Raw genomic sequence first — 23,279 nt, 5'->3', positions numbered from 1 at the left:
GATTAGTTAGGTAGACAGCCTTAACTGTGAGACAATAAAGAATAAATAATTCACTATTGATATGCTAGAAAGGCTGAAAATGTAATTTGGAACACAAAAGTTTATAACTTTTATAATTATGAAAATATTATTAAAATTTAATTATTAATACAGTCTCTTAAACTGCTGTGCGAATAAGAAATTTTGCATGTCACTGAATAAAAAGAGGTAACATGAATTGTTAGCCTTCACTAGGAGGACTTCATAGATCCTTGCTTAAGGGGCCACAACCTTGAATGACAGATAGCTATGTTAACTGATCAAGGGCAGTGTGGTGGTCAATAGTCAGCCTACCTCAAGATCAAAGCTGAGAGAGAGAGAGGAAGTAAAAATAATAAAGGACAGACAGAGGTAGGAGAGAGAGAGGAAGGAAAAATAATAAAGGGCAGACAGAGATAGGAGAGAGAAAAAAAGTAAAGGACAGATAGAAGTAGGAGAGAGAGAGAGAGAGAGAAAGACGTGGGTAGTGAGGAGGAGAAAGAGAGGGGTTTACAGATAAGTGTTGAGAGCTGTTTTAGATGTTTATCGGAGTCATCCCTTCCTGTCCTGGTCTGAGCAGGGCCCGTGCGAAATCTGTTCAGTTGTTAAAGTTAACCTTTCTCCTCCTATTATTAATCACTTCTACTTGCAGTTAATTGACTTTGCTTTTCTTCTTTCTGACTTGTTACCCTTTTGATGGTTGATAAATATTATGAATTCATCATTTCTAACCTTGCCATATGGTTAAGTCTCTAGAATCAGATATGACTTGTAATTGGGGGGTTTATTGCAGATAAATGAATAAGTGAAGCAAATAAGTGAAAGTGAAATAAATGAAGCAGATCGGGACCTCGGATTGTTGGAAAGAGAGGTTGAAGATGTCTGCGAATACCCCCGCCAGCTGATCCGCACAGGATCCGAGTGCTCGTTAGGTTACCCCATCCGGGCCAGTCGCTTTCTGTGGGTTGACCTTCGAGAAAGCTGCTCTGACATCTGCAATGCTGACCCCAGGTTAAGGTCCATCCAGGGCTTCCAGGGTGGAGAGCATGCTCTCGCTGACCTCTTGCTCAAAATGGGTGTAGAATGCATTGAACTCATCAGGGAGGGGTGCATTGGAGCCGGCGATTTTACATGCCTTCATCTTGTAGCCTGTTATGTCTTGCAGACCTTGCCATAGTAGGCGGGGGTTGGTGTGGCTAGCCTGGGACTCTAGCTTGGTCCGGTACTGTCCTTTGGAATCTTTGATGGATCCCCTTAGATCGTATCTGGCTTTCTTGTATAGGTCAGTGTCGCCTGACTTGAACGCCTCAGATCTGGACTTCAGCAAGCAGTGGGTATCCCTGTTCATGATGTGGAGATGCCGGCATTGGACTGGGGTGAACACAGTAAGAAGTCTCACAACACCAGGTTAAAGTCCAACAGGTTTATTTGGTAGCAAATACCATAAGCTTTCGGAGCACTGCTCCTTCGTCAGATGGAGTGGAAATGTGCTCTCAAACTGCACAGAGACACAACATCAAGTTACAGAATACTGATTAGAATGCGAATCCCTAAAGCTCTGAAAGCTTATGGTATTTGCTACCAAATAAACCTGTTGGACTTTAACCTGGTGTTGTGAGACTTCTTACTGTATCCCTGTTCATCCATGGTTTCTGGTTGCGGAACACATGGATTTGCTTCTTTGGCACACAGTCTTCTACACACTTACTAATGAAGTCAGTTACTGTAGTGGCGTACTCGTTCAGGCTGGTCGCAGAGTTTTTAAATACTGACCAGTCCACAAACTCCAAGCAGCCTCATAGGAGGTCAACCAATTCCTCAGACCAACATTACACGACTTTCTTTGATGGATTCTCCCGCTTCAGTTTTTGCCTGTAAGCCAGGAGCAGGAGCACAGCCTTGTGGTCTGATTTGCCAAAGTGTGAGTGGGCAATAGAGCGGTAGGCATGTTTGATATTTGTGTAGTAGTGGTCTAGGATGTTTGGGCCTCTGGTGGAACAGGAGATGTGTTGGTGGTAACTTGGTAGTACACTTTGAGCTTGGCCTGATTGAAGTCCCCGGCCACGATGAACAAGGCCTCAGGATGTTTTGTCTCAAGGCTATTCGTAGTGGTGTATATTTTGTCCAGCGTGATCTTCACGTCCGCATGGGGTGGGATAAAAACTGCCATCAGGATAACGGAGGTGAACTCCCGCGGAAAGTAGTCGGGGTGGCATTTTAGCTTCAGGTATTCTAGTTCTGGGGAGTAGAAAATTGCCAGTGTTGCTACGTCTAAGCACCACGAAGTGTTGATTAGGAAGCAGACCCCATCTCCCCTAGCTTTGCCTGAGGCCGCTGTGTGGTCCATTCGATGGATTGAGAAGCCCTCTGGTTGTAGGGCACTGTCCGGTGAAGCAGGAGTGAGCCACATCTCTGTGAAACAGAGTACACAGCAATCCCTCAATTCTCTTTGGAAAGTGAGTCTAGCTCTAAGTTCATCCAGCTTGTTTTCCAGGGATTGGACATTTGCAAGCAGTAAGCTGGGTGGGTGGAGAGGGGGGGTGGGGGGGGGGGGGGGACCGCACTGTTTTCTGTTTTACTCTCACCTGCAGGCCTGCATGTTTTCCACGCTTCCTGGAGTGTCTGCTTCTTTTCGAGCCTGGGAGTCGGTGAGAGTGGTTTGCGGTGTTAAGGGTATAGTTGTGTCTTATGAGGTTCTTGCTCTGGTCAGTGTGCGGATGGAGGATTTGTTGCCTTGCTTGTGGCTCCTGCGTCGGTAGATCGGTCTGCGCGGTTGGGCGTTCTGGGTCGCTGTCAGGTGGCGTTTTGGCTTCGCCAGTCATTGGATTTCCAGATTCACGCTCTGGCGTGGACAGGTCGAAGGCTGGTAAGTGGATGATGTCCCTGGGGTCACAGTCACGGATGAGTCCGTGTATTGGGGTCCACTGGATCACTGCCAGTCAGGGTCTTCCTTCAGAGGTTGGAGGATCTCTAGACCTGCAAGTGGATTTAAAAGAGCAGTGTTAGTGATTGTGAGGCTGTGAGAGTTTATTTTTAGGAGTGTGAGACATTTGTAGAAGGGGGCAGTGGAGGGAGTGCTTGGAGCCTGCAGGAGGTCGCAGCTCTCTGGGTCAGAGGAGTTGGGGGCTGGGGGGGGTACCCGGACGAGCACTTAGATCCTGTGCGAATCAGCTGGCGGGAGTATTCGCAGACATCTTCAACCTCTCTTTACAACAATCTGAGGTCCCTATCTGCTTCAAGAAGACGACCATCAGCCCGGTACCTAAGAAAAACCAAGCAGCGTGCCTTACTGACTATCGGCCAGTGGCTCTGACATCCATCATTATGAAGAACTTTGAAAAGTTGATCATGGCACAAATCAATTCCGGCCTCCCAAACTACCTGGATCCACTACAGTTTGCCTGCCGCTGCAACAGGTCCACAGCAGACGCCATCTCCCTGGCCCTGCACTCAATCCTGGAACACCTAGATAACAAGGACACATATGGCAGACTCCTATTTATTGACTACAGCTCAGCCTTCAACACCACTATTCCCACAAAACTCATCTCCAAACTCTGTGGCCTGGGCCTCGGCACCTTCCTCTGCAACTGGATCCTGAGCTTCCTAATTCACAGACCACAATCAGTAAGAATACGCAACGACACCTCCTCCATGATCATCCTCAACACCGGTGCCCCACAAGGCTGTGTTCTCGGCCCTCTACTATACTCCTAATACACTGATGACTATGTCGCCAAATTCCCCTCCAATTCAATTTTCAAGTTTGCTGATGACACCACCATAGTGGGTCGGACCTCAAACAATGACGAGACAGAGTACAGGAATAAGGTAGAGAATCTGGTGAACTGGTGCAGCAACAATAATCTCTCCCTCAATGTCAATAAAACGAAGGAGATTGTCATCAACTTCAGGAAGCGTAAAGGAGAACGTGCCCCTGTCTACATCAATGGAGATGGAGTTGTAAGGGTCGAGAGCTTCAAGTTTTTAGGTGTCCAGATCACCAACAACTTGTCCTGGTACCCCCATGCTGACACTATAGTTAAGAAAGCCCACCAACGCCTCTACTTTCTCAGAAGACTAAGGAAATTTGGCATGTCAGCCACGACTCTCATCAACTTTTACAGATGCACCATAGAAAGCATTCTTTCTGATTGTATCACAGCTTGGTATAGTTCCTGCTCTGCCCAAGACGACAAGGAACAACAAAAGGTCGTGAATGTAGCCCAATCCATCACGCAAACCAGCCTCCCATCCATTGACTCTGTCTACACTTCCCGCTGCCTCGGCAAAGCAGCCAGCATAATTAAGGACCCCACGCACCCTGGACATTTTCTCTTCCACCTTCTTATGTTGGGAAAAAGATACAAAGTCTGAGGTCATATACCAACCGACTCAAGAACAGCTTCTTCCCTGCTGCTGTCAGACTTTTGATGGACTTACCTTGCATTAAGTTGATCTTTCTCTATACCCTAGCTATGACTGTAACACTACATTCTGCACTCTCTCATTTCCTTCTCTATGAATGGTATGCTTTGTCTGTATAACGCGCAAGAAACAGTACTTTTCACTGTATGTTTATACAGGTGACAATAATAAATCAAATCAAATCAAATCAAACCCTATAAATCTTCATTCAGATTTTTAAAATCTTATCATCCTGATTTGCACATGTGAGCCATCCACTTCTATTCTCAGTAGGCAACCTGCATATAGCTTCTAATCCTGGTCTCTCAGTGGAGAATGTATGAAATACATGGTCACCAAACAATGATCTTACTTCAGGCAAGCACGTACTCAAAGGAAAGAAGGGACAATGTGACCGTGAAGCAACTGAAAGGCAGAAGGTGTTACGGTCCTTAGCCATATCCTGGGACGTGGCCCAGTTCCAGTTAAGGACCAATAACATTTTGTTTGAAGTAGATAATGGTTGAGATTAAAGACACCTGCATTTGGAATAAAAATATTTCATGGGATTTGAGCAAACAAAAACAAAATTTACAATACAATGTCAAAAAGATAAAACAAATTACAATTCATGTCTTATACTCTAACATTCAGGATAATTATAAACTGTGAACTGTGGTCGAACAGCACACTACAGAGTAAATGACAGATACAATCAAGACGACACAATGGATTTCTCAAGAATCCACCTAAGTTGTCATTCTCACCAAGTGAAATAATATTTTTAAAACTCTGTCTCACAAGGTATTTCCAGATACATCAGCTAAGATCTCCCTTTGGAATTCTCTCCAAAGGTTGCTCCTACTCAGACAGCTTTAACAATCGCCCACCTCAGAGGAATTCTCACCTTCTGAGATCTCTTTAACCTGGATTCCTGAATATACTCAAACACTCGCTCACAAGCATCACCACTGAATCCCCCACTGTCAACATCCTTGGGGTTACCATTGACTAGAAACTCAACTGGACTCACCACACAAACACAGTGGCTACAAGAGCAGGTCAGAGGCTAGGAATAATGTGGCAAGTAACTCATCTCCTGACTCCCCAAAGCCTATCCACCATCTACAAGACACAAGTCAGGAGTGTGATGGAATACTCCCCACTTGCCTGGATGGGTGCAGCTCCAACAACACTCAAGAAGCTAGACACTATCCAGGACAAAGAAGCCCGCTTAATTGGTCCCACATCTACAAACATTCAATCCCTCCACTACCGATGCTCAGTAGCAGCAGTGTGTACTATCTACAAGATGCACTGCAGCAATTCACCAAAGATTCTTGGACAGCACCTTCCAAACCCATGACCACTTCCATCTAGAAGGACAAGGGCAGCAGATAAATGGGAAGACCACCACCTGCAAGTTTCTCTCCAAGCCACTCACCCTGACTTGGAAATATATCGCTGTTCCTCCGCAGTCACTGGGTCAAAATCCTGGAATTCCCTCCCGAAAGGCATTGTGGGTCAACTGACAGAACATGGACTGCAGCGATTCAAGAAGGCAGCTCACCACCACCTTCTCAAAGGCAACTAGGGATGGGCAACAAATGCTGGCCCGCCAGCAACGCCCTTGTCCCATGAATGAATTAAAAAAAAGAAATTTCAGTTCTTTCACTGTGATGAGCAGAGCACCGTTGCTCCAAAGATGTACGCCTGCCTTAGTGGTGCACAACCTGGAGTCAGTCTGCTAACTACAGCTCTTTTTTAAATTTGGAGCCCATTTCTCTGCTCGCTTCTTTTAACTTACCTGATCGAACTTATTCCTATCCCTGGGACACTTCTCGCTGTCTCAAGAAGAGTTGGTTACTGATCCTTGAACTGACCTGGGGACCTATCAGAGGGCCCCACCACTGTTACCAGAGAACAGCAATTTAAGTTGATTGTTTGCCATGAGGAAACATTTAGTACAGTGAGTTGTTGTGATGTGGAATATACTGCCTGAAAGTGTACAGCATGCATCTTCAATAAAAACATTCCAAGAGAATTGGATAAATATTTGAAGGGAAAATATTTAAACTGCTTGGTGAAAATTGATGAAATGTGATTAATTGGATTGCTTTATTTGATTTATTATTGTCACATTTGTTAGTATACAATGAAAAGTGTTGTTTCTTACATGCTATATAGACAAAGCATCCGTTCATAGAGAAGGAAAGGAGACAGTGCAGAATGTAGTGTTATGGTCATAGCTAGGGTGTAGACAAAGATCAAGCTAGTGCGAGGTAGGTCCATTCAAAAGCCTGATGGCAGCTGGAAAGAAGCTGTTCTTGAGTCGGGTGATACGTGACCTCAGATTTTGTATCTTTGTCCCGACGGAAGAAGGTGGAAGAGAGCATGACCAGGGTGCGTGAGGTCCTTAGTTAGGCTGGCTGATTTTCCGAGGCAGCGGTAAGTGTAGACAGAGTCAATGGATGGGAGGCTGGTTTGCGTGACGGACTGGGCTGCATTCACGATCTTTTGTAGTTTCTTGCCGGCAGAACAGGAGCCATACCAAGCTGTGATACAACCAGAAAGAATGCTTTCTATGGTGCATCTGTAAACGTTGGTGCGAGCCATAGCTGACATGCCAAATTTCCTTAGTCTTCTGAGAAAGTAGAGGCATTGGTGGGCTTTCTTAACTATAATGTCGGCATGGGGGGACCAGGATAAGTTGTTGGTGATTTGGACACCTAAAAACTTGAAGCTCTCAACCATTTCTACTTTGTCCCCATTGATGTAGATAGGGGCATGTTCGTTACTACGCTGAAGTTGATGCGTTTCTCCTTCCGTTTTGTTGACATTGAGGGAGAGATTATTGTCGTCGCACCAGTTCATCAGATTCTTCATCTCATTCCTGTACCCTGTCTCGTCATTGTTTGAGATCCGACCCACTCTGGTGGTGTCATCAGCAAACTTGAAAATCAAGTTGGAGGTGAATTTGGCCACATAGTCATAGGTGTATAAGGAACATAATAGGGGGCTGAGGACCCAGCCTTGTGGGGCACCGCTGTTGAGGATGAGGTGTTGTCGCCTATCCTTACTGATTGCAGTCTGGGGATTAGGAAGTTCAGGATTCAGTTGCAGAAGGAGTAGTCGAGCCCCAGACCATGGAGTTTGGAAATGAGTTTCACTGGAATAATGTGTTGAAGGCTGAGCTGTAGTCAATAAATAGGATTCTAACATAGGTGTCTTTGTTATCTAGGTGTTCCAGGCACACAAAGAGCTAGAAACCAGCGTGATCGAATTGACACATTTACCTATATTTAACTTTACATAAAGTTCTGCAGACCTTCATTGGAATTCTGATAATTCATAATAGTAATTTCCAGGATATGCAGGCCTTAAAATTAAGTTGCACAGCAACCAATCTCCAGACAACATAAGTCCTGCTGTATCCCAAACATCAAAGGAAATATATTTTTAATTGATTCTATGATAGAGTGTGGGAGTCACTCGTAAGGCTAGCATTTGTTGCCCATCCAAATTGTCCTTCACTCAACTGTATTTGAGGGCAATTAAGGGCCAACTACTTCACGGTGGCTCTGGAGTCAAACATAATCCAGGTCAAGTAAAATACTGAAGCTTTCATTACATTCTGGATTTATTGATTGGATTTAAATTGACCAGTGACTGTGGTGTGGTTGGAATTCATGTCCCAGAGCATTAGCTTGGGCCACGGCATTATTGCTCCAGTGACATCATTACCAAGCCACTGTCTCTCCCCAATTGATAGCTTTCTGGTTGATAGTAACATTGGTTAAAATGCTTGTGCTCGTGACAGAGGTTCATGTCAGGAACATTGAAAGATGGAAATAATTTATCCTCTGTAGAGTTCTGCATGATCAGGTTTTGATTTTTGAACTGCTCAGCAGTGCACGCACACTGAACTGAACTCTCACAGCTCAACATCATACCAACCAATGGGAGAGCAATACCTACCTGGACCTCAAGCATTGAGAATTCCTATTCTTACTGATTCCATATTAAAAGAACATGGGCCCCTCAAACCACCCCACCTATTTACAGGCCTGTTTAGAATCATAGAATCCTACAGTGCAGAAGGAGGTCATTTGACCCATCGAGCCCACACTGACAACAATCCCACCCAGCCCCTATCCCGGTAACCTCAGGTATTTATCCTGCTAATCTACCTGACACTAAGGGGCAATTTAGCATGGCCAATCAACCTAATCTGCACATCTTTGGAGTGTGGGAGGAAAGCAGAGCTCTCAGAGGAAACCCACGCAGACACGTGGAGAACGTACAAACCCCACACAGACAGTCACTGAAAGGCCGGAATTGAACCCGGGTGCCTGGCACTGTGAGACAGCAGTGCTAACCACTGTGCCACCATGCCACGCAGTAGTACATGACAAGTTTTTTTAAAGTTTATTTATTATTGTCACAAGTAGGCTTACATTAACAGTGCAATGAAGGTACTGTGAAAATCCCCAAGTCGCCACACTCCGGCACCTTTTCGGGTCGACTGAGGGAGAATTTAGCATGGCTAATGCACCTAACCAGCACGTCTATCAGACTTTGGGAGGAAACCGGAGCACCCGGAGGAAACCCCGCAGACACAGCGAGAACGTGCAGACTCTGCACAGACAGTGTCCCAAGCCAGGAATTGAACCCGGGGGCCCTGGCACTGTAAGGTAGCAGTGCTAACCACTGTGCCCCAATGCCGACTGTTACAATGACGTTACAATGAAGGTCAACAATTCAGATGACATTGTTGATGAAATACATTATTATTCACGAGAAGGTGAAGACAAAGTTATAAAGATAAGATAAGGATGACTATTTCTCCATTATGACTGAACTTATCCAGTGATAAAGCTAATGACGTACAGAATTATTTACTACTAATGATAAACTCAGTGTATAAAAGAGAGAGTCGATGCCCACAACACACCAGCTCCAAGATGGCAAAGTTTCTACTTGGAATAGGTAAGCCTATTTTACCATTTCATTACCTTTGATATTGTTATAAAACTTTTATTGGGTGGGTTGAAGCTACTGGATAAGGTTAAAATACAGCACTACTTTAAGTAACTTAAACAGCAGCTCATAAGATGTTTGAACATTCATGGAATTGTACCCTTCAAATTGCAAGCTGCTCCCTGTTTTAATCAAACTCAGTAAGAGTTTTAACAACACCAGGTTAAAGTCCAACAAGTTTATTTGGTAGCAAATGCCATTAGCTTTCGGAGCGCTGCTCCTTCGTCAGATGGAGTGGAAATCTGCTCTCAAACAGGGCACAGAGACACAAAATCAAGTTACAGATCAAACTCAGCAGCATTGCAAATGACCTAATGGATCATCCAGATGCTGTTCCTCCATTAAATGCACTTTGACAGTAACATGCATCTGAATGCCTGTGCTGTAATGCAAACATTAAAGTACAAGTATGATGGCGAATAGACATAGTTCCAGGTTTGCCCATTTCCATTTTTAACTAATGGTGAAGGTGATGAAGGTATATAGAGATAGATAATATTGTGTGAGAGCAACAAATTATTTGGCCTGGCACTTTTAGCAATAGCATTAACCTGTTTAGGATTGGCAATGGAATGCCACGCAACCATATTGGAAACTGCAATATGATTTGCCCCAGAAGAACTCCTTTGCAAGGGTGCAGTCAGAAGATTTCAATTAACTGAAATATTTCCATCAGTAACAAAATAGTATCAAGAACGTATACATGGATAATGGTGTTATGACTTATTCTTTCGTTCCCTGACAGTCTGATTGGGAGAGGCTGTTTGAGGGTAAATCCACATCTGGCATGTGGGAGTCTTTTAAGGAACAGTTGTTAGGGTTGCAGGATAGGCATGTGCCTGTAAAAAAGAAGGATAGGAAGGGTAGGATTCAAGAGCTGTGGATAACCAGGGAAATTGAGGGATTGGTCAAAAAGAAAAGAATGACGTACATTCGGTCCAGGCAGCTAAAAACGGAGGGAGCTCTGGAGGAATACAAAGAAAGTAGGAAAGAACTCAAACGAGGAATTAGAAGGGCAAAAAGGGGTCACGAAATGTCCTTGGCAGACAGGATTAAGGAGAATCCCAAGGCATTTTATTCATACGTTAGGAACAAAAGGATTGTCAGGGAAAAAATCGGACCTCTCAGGCTCAAAAGTGGGGAATTATGCTTAGAGCCCAAAGAAGTAGGGGAGATCCTAAATGAATACTTTGCGTCGGTATTCACAAAGGAGAGGGATGTATTGACTGGGAGTGTCTCGGAGGGGAGTGTTGACCCGTTAGAGAAAATCTCCATTACAAGGGAGGAAGTGTTAGGTTTTTTAGGGAATATAAAGACTGACAAATCCCCAGGGCCTGATGGAATCTATCCCAGGCTGCTCAGGGAGACGAGAGATGAAATCGCTGGGCCTCTGACGCAAATCTTTGTCTCGTCACGGGACACAGGTGAGGTCCCAGAGGATTGGAGGATAGCCAATGCGGTCCCGTTATTTAAGAAAGGTAGGAAGGATAACCCGGGAAATTATAGGCCGGTGAGCTTGACGTCCGTGGTCGGGAAGTTGTTGGAGAGGATTCTTAGAGATAGGATGTATGCACATTTAGAAAGGAATAAACTCATTAACGATAGTCAGCATGGTTTTGTGAGAGGGGGGTCATGCCTCACTAACCTGGTGGAGTTTTTGAAGAAGTGACTAGAATGGTTGACGAGGGAAGGGCCGTGGATGTCATCTATATGGACTTTAGTAAAGCGTTTGACAAAGTCCCTCATGGTAGGTTGGTGCAAAAGGTTGGATCTCATGGGATAAAGGGGGAGGTGGCTAGATGGGTGGAGAACTGGCTTGGTCACAGAAGACAGAGGGTGGTAGTGGAAGGGTCTTTTTCCGGCTGGAGGCCTGTGACTAGTGGTGTTCCGCAGGGCTCTGTATTGGGACCTCTGCTGTTTGTGATTTATATAAACGATCTGGAAGGAGGTGTAACTGGGGTGATCAGTAAGTTTGCGGACGACACGAAAATGGCTGGACTTGCAGATAGTGAGGAACATTGTCAGAGGCTACAGAAGGATATAGATAGGCTGGAAATTTGGGCAAAGAAATGGCAGATGGAGTTCAATCCAGATAAATGCATTTTGGTAGAACTAACGTAGGGGGGAGCTATACGATAAATGGCAGAACCATAAAGGGTGTAGATACGCAGAGGGACCTGGGTGTGCAAGTCCACAGATCCTTGAAGGTGACGTCACAGGTGGAGAAGGTAGTGGATAAGGCATATGGCATGCTTGCCTTTATAGGACGGGGCATAGAGTATAAAATTTGGGGTCTGATGTTGCAGTTGTATAGAACGTTGGTTCGGCCGCATTCGGAATACTGCACCCAGTTCTGGTCGCCACACTACCAGAAGGAGGTGGAGGCTTTAGAGAGAGTGCAGAGGAGGTTTACCAGGATGTTGCCTGGTATGGAAGGGCTTAGTTATGAGGAGAGATTGGGTAAACTGGGGTTGTTCTCACTGGAAAGACGGAGGATGAGGGGTGACCTAACAGAGGTGTATAAAATTATGGAAGGCATAGATAGGGTGAATGGTGGGAAGCTTTTTCCCAGGTCGGTGGTGACGTTCACGAGGGGTCATAGGTTCAAGGTGAGGGGGGGGAGGTTTAACACGGATATCAGAAGGACGTATTTTACACAGAGGGTGGTGGGGGCCTGGAATGCGCTGCCGGGCAAGGTGGTGGAGGCGGACACACTGGGAACGTTTAAGACTTAACTAGATAGCCACATGAATGGAGTGGGAATGGAGGGATACAAAAGAATGGTCTAGTTTGGACCGGGGAGTGGCGCGGGCTTGGAGGGCTGAAGGGCCTGTTCCTGTGCTGTATTGTTCTTTGTTTGTTTGCACATAGAGAAGGAAAGGAGAGAGTGCAGAATGTAGTGTTACAGTCATGGCTCGGGTGGAAAGAAAGATCGACTTAATACCAGATAGGTCCATTCAAAAGTCTGATGGCAGCAGAATTTTTTTAAATGATTGAAAATTGATCTGCCTCTCGAGTTTTGGAGGAGGATTTTAATGCAATTGCTGCTGTTATGCTGCTCAGCCAGAAGATCTAAAATTACCCAAGGTCTAATTCCAGGATGGACCAGTCTAATCCCTACCCCACTGAGCTTGGAGATGACAGGGGTGTTGATGAAGCTTTTGAAGACGGACTAAAATAGGAGAAAAGCTGGACTATGTTGCAGAGGTGGAAAATAGGCTGTGTTTGTGATGGATTTCGAATCTCAACTGGGCACTGAATAGGGCATGAGCTGGTGAGCAATCTGATTCAGCCTGAGACAGTAAATAGGAAGGAGTAGTGGTAAAGTTGGGATAAGGGCTGTAGGTGATAAATTCAGTCTAACAATAATTAGCTGGAACATTATTGTTCATCCCAGACTGATTGTTGGGCAAATAATCTGATAGTACAGAGGCAGAGGAGGGGAAAGTGGGGATGTGGTAGAGCCAGGTGTTATCAATGTAGATCCTGACCCCATGTCTGTCGATGATCTCACCAAAGGGCAGCAAATAGATGAGGAAAGGAGTTTGACCAAGGATTGATTCTTAATGGTTCCTATTCACTCATATAATAGCATTGTTGTGAACACTTAATTTCAGCATATTTTGATCACATTTTTAACACTTCTCCTATATTCTTTGTTACAGCGGTGGTCTTGTTGGTGTGCCTGGAACTGGGTGAGTCTTTGTGCTTTTTGAGTTATTTTGAATTTTGTGTAATGATTAGAGGCTCAGTGCTGATTTTCCTTTCTCCTCACTCTCAGCCTCTGCCTACAGACTGGTTTGTTACTTTACAAACTGGTCCCAGTACAGACCAGGACAAGGGAAGTACAAGCCAGAGAATGTGGATCCCTGTTTGTGCACACATCTGATCTACGCTTTCGCTGGGATGAGGAGCAACCAAATCTCGACCTATGAATGGGATGATGTGAAACTCTACCACCAATTCAACAGCCTTAAAAACAAGTATAATTATTCTATAAATCTTGAGAATGTACCTGCGATGCTAAATATAGATTGAGGTCCATAGCATAATTTGCTGCATATTGAAAAATTATGCTCACTTATATGTAAATATAACATGACTGACCCAGTCAGATAGTTGATATACAGGTGAAGTTAGGTTAAGTTGATTTGTGTCGCATTGGCAGCTTAACCCAATGTCCAACTGCACCCCCCCCCCTCCTTCCCCCACCCGCATCAACATTTTGGGGGTCGCCTGACCAGGAACTGAACAGACATATGCCAGTGCATGTCAGAGACTGGGAATACTGAGTAACTCACCTTCTGTTCCCCCAAAACCTGTCCACTATCAGGCAAAAGTTAGGAGTCTGCTGGAATACTTTCCACTGGCCTGCATATGTGTGGTTCCAGCAATCCCCAAGATTAACACTGTCCAGGATGAAGCAGTCCACCAATTCAACAACTTAAACATTCACTCATCCACCATTAATATATAGATGCAGCAGGATGTACAGCAGCAATTCACCAAGGTTCCTTTGACTGCATCTCACAATGACAGGACCTCTACCACCAAGATGGACAAGGATAGCAGATGTGTGGTGGGAACATCAACCCTTTTAATTCACCTCCACGCTGCAGAACACCCTGATTTAAAACTTTGGCTGGGCTTTTCCAGTCCCACCCACTGCTGCATTCTTCTGGTTCCATTGAAGGTCCATGGACATTTCGTTGACACACTGCATCCCTCGTAGTGGGTGCTGCTATGTCGGGGCTGGGAAATATGGCCCATATCATTGTCCCTTCATTGCCAAAATTCTGCAATTTCCTTCCAAGTAGCACCTTGGGTGCAACTGCACTAGATTGAATCTAATGGTTCAAGAAGGTGGCTCACCACCATCTTGGCAAGTGCAATTAGGGATGCGCAATAAATGCTGTCTTGCCAGAATGAAATAAAGAGGTTGTTTTATTGTTTGTGGGACATCCCTTAATGAACCTTATCCTCTTCGTGTGGCCCATCATGTTGTAAAATATTTGTTCTGCACTGAGGTATTTCTATTCAATTAAAAATGAGCACCAAAAGGAGAAAGTAGTAAAAAGAGTAGGGCAATAATGATTTTCAGTGGTGTTGTTGTGTTACTAAATGTTCCTTATTCTGAAAGAATAATTTGTTCATTTTTTTCAACAGAAATAAAGACCTTAAGACTCTCCTGTCCGTCGGAGGCTGGAACTTTGGAACTCAGAAGTAAGTATTGGGTGAAAAATGCTTCTGTTCCTATTGTTCATAAGACATTGATGCGCGATTAAATCACTCGGGAGGCTGGATCGTACCCGGGAAATAAAGGCTTTTATTACTAACAATAATGGAGCATACTATATACAATACAATCCCAGACTAAAGGGTCACCAGGCAGTGCAGTGACCTTTATACTCCTCCAGGTAGGCGGAGCCAACTGGAGTGTACCACAGAACAATATCAACAGGTAGAACAGCCCAACCCTAACCCCAACAGTGACAACAGTAACATCTCTACAAGTACCCATAGTGCTGACCATCCATGGTTCAGTACTCATAGTGGTAACCAACTATGGTTCACCACAGACATGGGGGGTCAAAGAGATCGTTTTGGAAACGATAGCCATGTAGTTTTAGATAAATATATAGATTATCAGATAATGAGTGTAGTATGGCTATGCTGAACTCTCTGTAAATACAATACAAGCAATATTGATATTTTCTGTCTGAAAAAATATTCTGCACCATTTTCAAAAAGATTGATTGAAATGATTATTGAGAGCAGCAAAAATGCAACATTTCACAACTATATTTTTGTTAATTATAATTAGTTTGCTGCCATATTTTGAAATTGTAAAAGGTATGGATCCCTGAAAAGTTCAGTTGGCAATCACTGAGAGCTAATTACATCACTTCTGACCTGTTTAACATTCTACTCTCCTCTAGATTCAGCGCCATGGTTTCCTCATCAGGAACCCGCCAGGTTTTCATTAAGTCTGTGATTAGCTTCCTGCGCGGTTATGAGTTTGATGGTTTGGATGTTGACTGGGAATATCCTGGCTCAAGAGGAAGTCCCCCACAAGACAAACATCTCTACACCGTGCTGGCACAGGTAGGCACAAATGTATTTAACAGGATGCTTAGTCGACTAGCTAAAATAAAGCACCTTTCAATGCTGTTTATAAATTTAAATTCCCTCTTAAGGTCCTCACCAAGGGCAAGGAACATCGGGACAGGCATGGGCCATTAAGCTGTTACAGGCTATTTGGTCATTCAATGAGATCAGTGCTGATATGCAAACTAACCAATTATTATAGAAACAGGTGTGCACAAATTGTGAAACATAGAAGCGGAATTTTCAAACATGAAACTTATGAATTTGCAGAGTAAAATAGTCTGATAGCAACCTCATTAATCATGGTGTTAAAAGACGTCTGTTCCGACGAGTGTGCAATAACAGTGATCCATTTAGACTCCATTTAATAAAAATGCGAGAAAATGCTGGAAAATCTCAGCGGTTCTGGCAGCATCTGTGGAGAAAGACACAGAGAGTTAATGTTTTGATTCCATATGACTCTTCAGAGCTCCTCTTGAACCTGGTCCTTCCTCTGACTTCCTTGGATGGGCAGACTATTGTCTGATACTTGGTCACGCATACATTTTATGAAGCCAGAAAATGCTTTGCTGTGCATCTGAAAGTCTTTATTATTTGCACCAAATCAAACTTTATTCATTTTCAATTTCCAGGAACTGATGGCAGCCTTTGAAGCTGAGGGGAAAAGCACCGGAAAACCAAGACTGCTGCTGTCACTTGCAGTTGCTGGTGGGAAGAATAACATTGATCCTGGCTATGAGGTTCCTCAGCTTGGACAGTGAGTATCCCTGTTAGTCCCATAGGTTTAGCACGTTTAATCAGCTAGCAGCTGAGTCGCAGAGACCTGGACAGTCCTCGGTTCAATCTCCAGTTGGTGTTGAGTTGGCTTAAACTAGCTGAGGCAATGTTCAAGATATTAAGATCATTTGGTAATGCTGTTCTCATTCCTGCTTGCTGTCCTGCAACCCCCCGCTTACAGTGGATGGATCTGATCATCTGGTGAGGATAGAATTGATGATCACTGTGGAGCATTCAAGCACTGTGGGCATTGTAAGATGAAGTCATGTGGTTGAGCCTGTGGGACAATGGTTCCACCTATTGGTTTGAAATGATCCTATCTGGGTTTGACAATGGGTGTAGAAACGCATTTAGGAATTCAAACAAGGCTCTGGTTTGGATCAGATAAGCGGTGGCCGCATTCTTGAAAATCGAGTAGATAGACTTGTGCCCAGGACATTTCGATTAGATCACCACTCCATTTTACAGCATGAGTAAGATTGGAGTTTGAAATAAAAAAGGTCTCAAATATTTTAGTACACTATAGAAACATGCAATGGTCTAAGCAGTGGCTCAGTGGTAGCATTTGGCTCTGAATCAGACGATTGTGGGTTCAACCCCCACTTGAGGACTTGGAGACACATTGTGGGCTAAGACTCCTGGATGTCAGTGTAACTCAGATCTCTCCTCACACAGAACCGTGGACTTTTTCAATGTGATGACATATGATTTCTTTGGACCCTGGAGTCACGCCACTGGAGAAAACAGCCCACTTTATGCTCTCCCAAATTCAAAGAGCACCATCAATCTTGAGTTTAATGTGGTAAGTGTTGATGAAAATAGAATCCAGTTACATTTAATATTTCCAATATTTTCAACCAAGCAGATACTTTCATGTATTTTTTATTCTGTAGGACTTTGCAATGAAATACTGGGTAAAGAAGGGAGCTCCTGCAGAGAAACTGAACGTTGGATTCGCTACATATGGCCACACCTTCAGACTGAGAACATCCGCCCATGGAGTTGGAGCCCCAGCATCAGGTGCTGGACCAGCTGGACAGTTCACCAGACAGGCTGGCTTCTTGGCCTATTATGAGGTATTGATACAAATAGACCTTCTTCATTCCATAAGATCTTATGTTTAAAAATAATAATTACCCGAGTAGTGAATTTTACCCTCCAAAAACACTCAGATTTTACCGTGATCACATCTGGTAGATACTGCTGTCCCTGCCAGTATCACAACATGTGGCATCGCTCAGCTTAGGTACCAAAGGAACAGGAGCTGAGATGAGCTTCATCGTACACTGATCAACAGATAATGTCACACCCTCCGTCATCGGAAGGTGTCTGACTGTCTTAGTCTGGCCATTGTTGTCATTCTTGGAAAATGCACAAGGAGGTAAAATAGAGGATGTAACCTTTTACAACCTCAACCTCCTTCCCAACAAAAAATGCCAGGGTTTTTTGTGCAAAGATGATCTCAATCCTTAGCACTTTATGTACCAACCTTTTGCACTATTTACCAACTGTTGGAGGGTAAAGAACCCCATGTTGTTGCCTCGTCTTAAATGAGTAAAACCCAAATGTTTCTTTGGCTCCCATGGTGCCTCGTATTGGGAGCATGCGGTGTGAGGAATCATTCATTGTTAATGAAAAATAATATTGTTCAGCATTTGTTTTTTACTAATTTTTGTAAAAAAGCAAGGGTACCTACAATTTGAGGATCGTAATTGAGAGAAAATGATGCTGAATAAAACCAGTAAAGAAAAGTAATGTGAGAAAGGTTGTCAATGTATATTGAGAATGTTGCAAACCATTGATCATCTGTGATCACTAACATTTGGAGTGCGTCATTCTTCTCATAGATCTGCACATTGGTCAAGAGTGCCACCGTGGAATGGAATGCTCCACAGATGGTGCCATATGCTTATACAAGAGCGGAATGGATTGGATATGACAACGTGAAGAGCTTTCAAGATAAGGTATCTTTGAGAAACTGATGTCCTTTTTTATCTGTTGCTTTGATGCAATATATGTTTGAATATGCAACTATAAGCATTAGAATCACAATATCAGTCAGCTGAATGACTGGGACATTACACCATTACACATAGAATGGTTGGAGCGTGACTTCTGTAAAAGAAAGTACCAAGCATTGATCTTGTATCCTGAGCCTCAACTTAGGTGATGAGACCAAGGAAAAATATAACACAAGACCTCCAATGAGATGACTCATTCATTCCTGCTAATGATCACACACAAAACTTTCAATGAGACGGCGATACAAAAAGAGTTCATTCATGTCTTCTGAGTTAGATAATTGAGTGGCTTTTAATTTAAAATAGACAAAATATCAGTGATTTAGGTGAAAAACAGAATGAGGTCCTACAAGCTGAATTTAGGGAGTTTGGTGTTAAACTAAAAAGTAGGACCTCAAAGGTAGTAATCTCAGGAATGCTACCAATGCCACACGCTCATCAGAGTAGGAGTGTCAGGATGGCTAAGATGAATACGTAGCCGGAGGGATGGTGCAAGAGGGAGGGATTCAAATTCGTGGGACATTGGAACTAATTCAGGGGTAGATGGGACCAGTACAAATCGGATGATCTACACGTGGGCAGGACTGGAACCAATATCCTAGAGGGAGTGTTTGCCAGAGCTGTTGGGGAGGGTTTAAACTAATGTGGCAGGAGCAAGGAACCGATGCAGGAAGTGAGAGGGAAGTAAAGCAGGGACTGAAACAAAAGGCAGTAAGGAGAAAAGTGGAAGGCAGAGAAACCAAAGACAAAAATCAAGAAGGACCAAAGTACAGAGTACAGAGCCTGTGGTGACCTCAGTGAATGGGTCCCATAACGCGAAGAGAAATAAAACATATCGAGAACAAAACAGGACAGGACAGATGATCTGAGGTGTGTTTGCTTTAATGCAATGAGTATGACAGGTAAGGCGGATGAAATTAAAGCTTGGATTACTACATGGAACTATGATGTTGTGGCAGTTAAGGAGACTTGGATGAAAGAAGGCTGAACTGGCAGCTTAGCATTCCAAGATTTAGATGCTTCAGGCAAGATAGAGAAGGTGACAAAAGGGGTGGGGATGTTGCTTTACTGGTTAGGAAGAATGTCACAGCAATACAGAGGGAGGACACCTTGGTGGGATCCTGCAGTGAGGCTATATGGGGGTAGAAGAAGCTCATATATCTGTCAACTCACCTCCTTGTAGCTAAGATACAGTCACTGACAGAACCATTTTGTAAAATGACTCAGTTCAGAGATGCTAATACAGCAATAGCAATGATAATTGGCTGATCAATTTTAAACTTATTACGGTAAATATTTCCATGTCTCTTGGTCTATAACAAACGTCGACTGAAACAATATTCGCGAAGATGTATTCAGAGGATTTTTGGGCATTTCCAGAATTTTGGAAGACTCATTTTGTATTCAGCTGTGGTGCCTTGTGAATCTCAAATTATGTTTGGGGAAAAGAATTGCTCGCAAACAAGGATTTATGAAATTAATTTGTGAACAATGTATTCCAGGTTGCATGGATGAAAAAGAACAGCTTTGGAGGAGCAATGGTGTGGGATCTTGCTCTGGATGATTTCTCTGGTGCTTTCTGCGACCAAGGACCATACCCCCTCATTAACACTCTGCGCTCTGGGCTTGGAATTTCTGCAGGTAAATATCAGGATTCTTCATACTTGGAGCTTATTACTTGTTGCTACTGCAAAATCAGCACGGACAGCAATTCATAACGAAACCAACTCTGCAATTATTTGGAGTACCTAAATGTGTTTCAATTTCAACATTGAATCCGGAAGGGACCCGGCTTCCATTCCCAGCTTGGGTCACTGTCTGTGTAGAGTCTGCATGTTCTCCCTTTGTGTGCATGGGTTTCCTCTGGGTGTTCTAGTTTCCTCCCACAATCTAAAAGATGTACTGGTTAGGTGCATTGGCCATGCTATATTCTCCCAAACAGGCGCCGGAGTGTTACACCTCGGGGATTTTCATGCTAGGGTAGCATGGTGGCACAGTGGTTTGCACTGCTGCCTCACAGCGCCAGGGATCCAGGTTCAATTGCGGCCTCGAATCACTGTCTGTGTGGAGCTTGCACTTTCTCCCCTTCTCTGCGTGGGTTTCCTTCAGGTGCTCCGGTTTCCTCTCACAGTCCAAAGATACGTGGGTTAGGTTGATTGGCCATGCTAAATTGACGCTGGTGTCAGGGGAATTAGCAGGGTAAATGTGTGGGGTTATGGAAATAGGGCCTGTGCGGGATTGTGGTCGGTAGAGACTCAATGGACCGAATGGTCTCCTTCTGTACTGTAGGGATTCTATGACTCTCAGTAACTTTATTACAGTGTTAATGTAAGCCTATTTGTGACACTATAAATAAACTTTAAAATTGGTAGAGTCACAAAAATCAGACTACGGGAATATTGCTAAATGCTTATGAGAATAAAACTCCTGAAACAGAATGAGCTCTATGTTACAATACTGAAACATGTATATATATTTCGAGGTAAAGTCATGAATCCGTACTTGTTGTTGCATGCTGCATGCATGGGCAACTAAAAAGTAATTATATGCTCTGAAATATTGTGTCATCTAAAGTCACAACATATTGTGATCCAAATTTATCAATTTTTTTTGATTGGAGGGAGCTCAACAACATCTTCCACTCATTTTGTGTAACTTGACTTAAAGTAAAAGGATAATTAAATTACACTTCAAAATTTGGATTTCCAAAGATAGACTCCAGATATAATTGACTGTGTCATAATATTTCCTCCATGGCTCCTGAATTTCCAAGTCGTTTGTTCCTGTTACCATGACGACCAATGTTCTATCTGAAGTTTTTCAATGCAGCCAACAGCCCTTGACTTTTCAGTGTTTATCTTCGTTTGATGCCAATTGTAAGGCACAAAATGAATTTGTGAATTTTATTTCCTTTTAGCTTGTGCTCCATCTAAAACAACACTGGCACCAGCTGTTCCTCCTACTCGTGCCCCTAGTGGTGGTGGTGGCGGTGGAGGTGGTGGCGGCAGCAGCAGCGGTGGTGGTGGTGGAGGTGGTGGCGGCAGCAGTGGCGGAAGTGGGTTCTGCGCCGGCAAAACCAGTGGTACCTATGCTGATCCCAAAGACAAGAACAAGTTTTACGAATGTGTCAATGGAAGGACCTACCAGGAGAGTTGCGCTTCTGGATTGGTCTTTGACACCTCCTGCCAATGCTGCAACTGGGCATAATGAGAAAGCAGAAGGTAAGCTTGCTTAGAACCTAAAGAACAATTCAAAGTAGGCATTCCGTGGAAAACAATAATGTTGAGGTGGTGTAAAATGCCAGTGTGGCCTTCAATTGAAGGCATAAAGGAGTTAATTGGAAGTACAAGATCGATGGGTAAAATTTAATAAAACACAGTTGACGAGGTGTACAATTCCAACAAATCCCGACAATGTGCATGTCAAATGAATGTAGGTTCACTTTCTGAGTTTTGGTGGGTAGGAATAGATGACTGTGTGGTAAACCACTGTTAGCTTATTCCTGTATATGTGACATGCCTGGACACATCCCTGCCGGCCCTACCCAAGACTCCTCCCCCCCAGTCCAGGTATAAAGGCGACTGCTCCCCATTCCCCTGCCTCAGTCTGGATCAGTTCATCGGCATGGGTGTGCTCCAAGTTTTTTGCTAATAAAAGCCTATTTGTTCTTGCATACAAACTAGTCTTTGCTCGATTGAAGGTGCATCAGACTGGTCTCGCATTTGTGTTGTTTTTATTTGTTCTTGGCATGTGGATGTCACTGGCCATGAGCAGTTTCTGTTGTTAACCTTAACTACCTTTGATTAGTTGTTGTCTTTACCCTCTGCAGTCTCCATGGCAAATGCTTGAGCCATGATGTGGAGATGCTGGCGTTGGACTGGGTAAGCACAGTAAGATGTCTCACATCACCAGGTTAAAGTCCAAAGGTTTATTTGGTAGCACAAGCCACAAGCTTTCGGAGCACTGCTCCTTCATCAGGTGAGTCCAAATAAACCTGGTGGACTTTAACCTAGTGTTGTGAGACTTCTTACTATGCTTGAGCACCACAACTATCTGCAATGGCATTTTCACACAAGATGATTACTACTGGGTATTATGCGAACACAAGCTGCTTTTACATATGTGTTCCAGACGTGGGATCTTCCACTCCCAAGGTCATAGGACCTTGTACTGGTGGGAAGATTAGAAAATATACCTCAGGTTATGGAATTGTGGAAGTCTTTCCATGTGGTCTTGGTTAGTTCTGTTGAGTGAAGATGTGTTTTTTTTTATTGGTACCTTTTGGTACTTAATTTCTAATCAAAAAAGCCAATTCAAATTCCGTCCAATCGTGGTCACCAAATGAGGGACAAACCAAATTCAAGCTGACAAAACAAGACATTGCACCCCCTCCCGGGCTTGATCTAACATTTTCATGTTAGCCAAACGGCAGAGATGGTTTTGAAAAATTGCATCAGGTAAAGCCCCGATTTTGCCTCATTGGCCACCCTGATCCTTTACTCTACCCTAGCTTAGGCAAACCATGATTGCGGGCATCAGAACACTCCAAGTGCAATGGGCAAGCCCCATCCCCGACCTGATCATGGTTTCACCCTGGCCAGGTAAACTGGCTGATCATTGACTCTCCACAGCCACTCTTATCCATGGAGAAAAGAAATGGCAAGGAAAGAAGAAAATAAGTGTAATCAAAAATTGGACCCAACATATCAAGTTTTGAATGCTGCTGATGTGATATTGAAACATTATTGTTGAAGAACAGAACACTAAAATACTCTTTATTTTTCCAGCCTGCCATCAATTTTCGTTGGGCACCAGTGAAGCTGTAACTGGTTTTCAGTTTAATTACTGAAGTGACGCTACTTTGTGGATGAAGACCATTAATGTACCACATCTAATTTGCCTCAACTG

At 43.7% G+C, this 23,279-nt stretch overlaps 1 protein-coding gene across 2 annotated transcripts; it reads left to right on the top strand.

Annotated features, from left to right (window-relative positions):
* The first annotated feature begins 9,389 nt into the window (after positions 1-9,389).
* On the top strand, positions 9,390-21,578 carry LOC144479249 (acidic mammalian chitinase-like). Of its 2 annotated transcripts, none has more exons than XM_078197920.1 (12): positions 9,390-9,414; positions 13,131-13,160; positions 13,247-13,448; positions 14,632-14,688; positions 15,405-15,570; positions 16,206-16,330; positions 17,026-17,152; positions 17,244-17,426; positions 18,198-18,314; positions 19,874-20,012; positions 21,289-21,345; positions 21,403-21,578. In XM_078197920.1, the coding sequence occupies exons 1-12, from the start codon at positions 9,390-9,392 to the stop codon at positions 21,576-21,578; spliced, it is 1,404 nt and encodes a 467-aa protein (XP_078054046.1). The 2 variants fall into 2 exon arrangements, with proteins under 2 accessions (XP_078054046.1, XP_078054044.1); XM_078197918.1 differs by having other exon boundaries at positions 21,289-21,369.
* Positions 21,579-23,279: the final 1,701 nt, after the last annotated feature.

Source organism: Mustelus asterias, chromosome 25 (assembly GCF_964213995.1).
Source record: "Mustelus asterias chromosome 25, sMusAst1.hap1.1, whole genome shotgun sequence".
NCBI classification, from domain to species: domain Eukaryota; kingdom Metazoa; phylum Chordata; class Chondrichthyes; order Carcharhiniformes; family Triakidae; genus Mustelus; species Mustelus asterias.
This window is presented reverse-complemented; position numbering and strand designations above follow the sequence as displayed.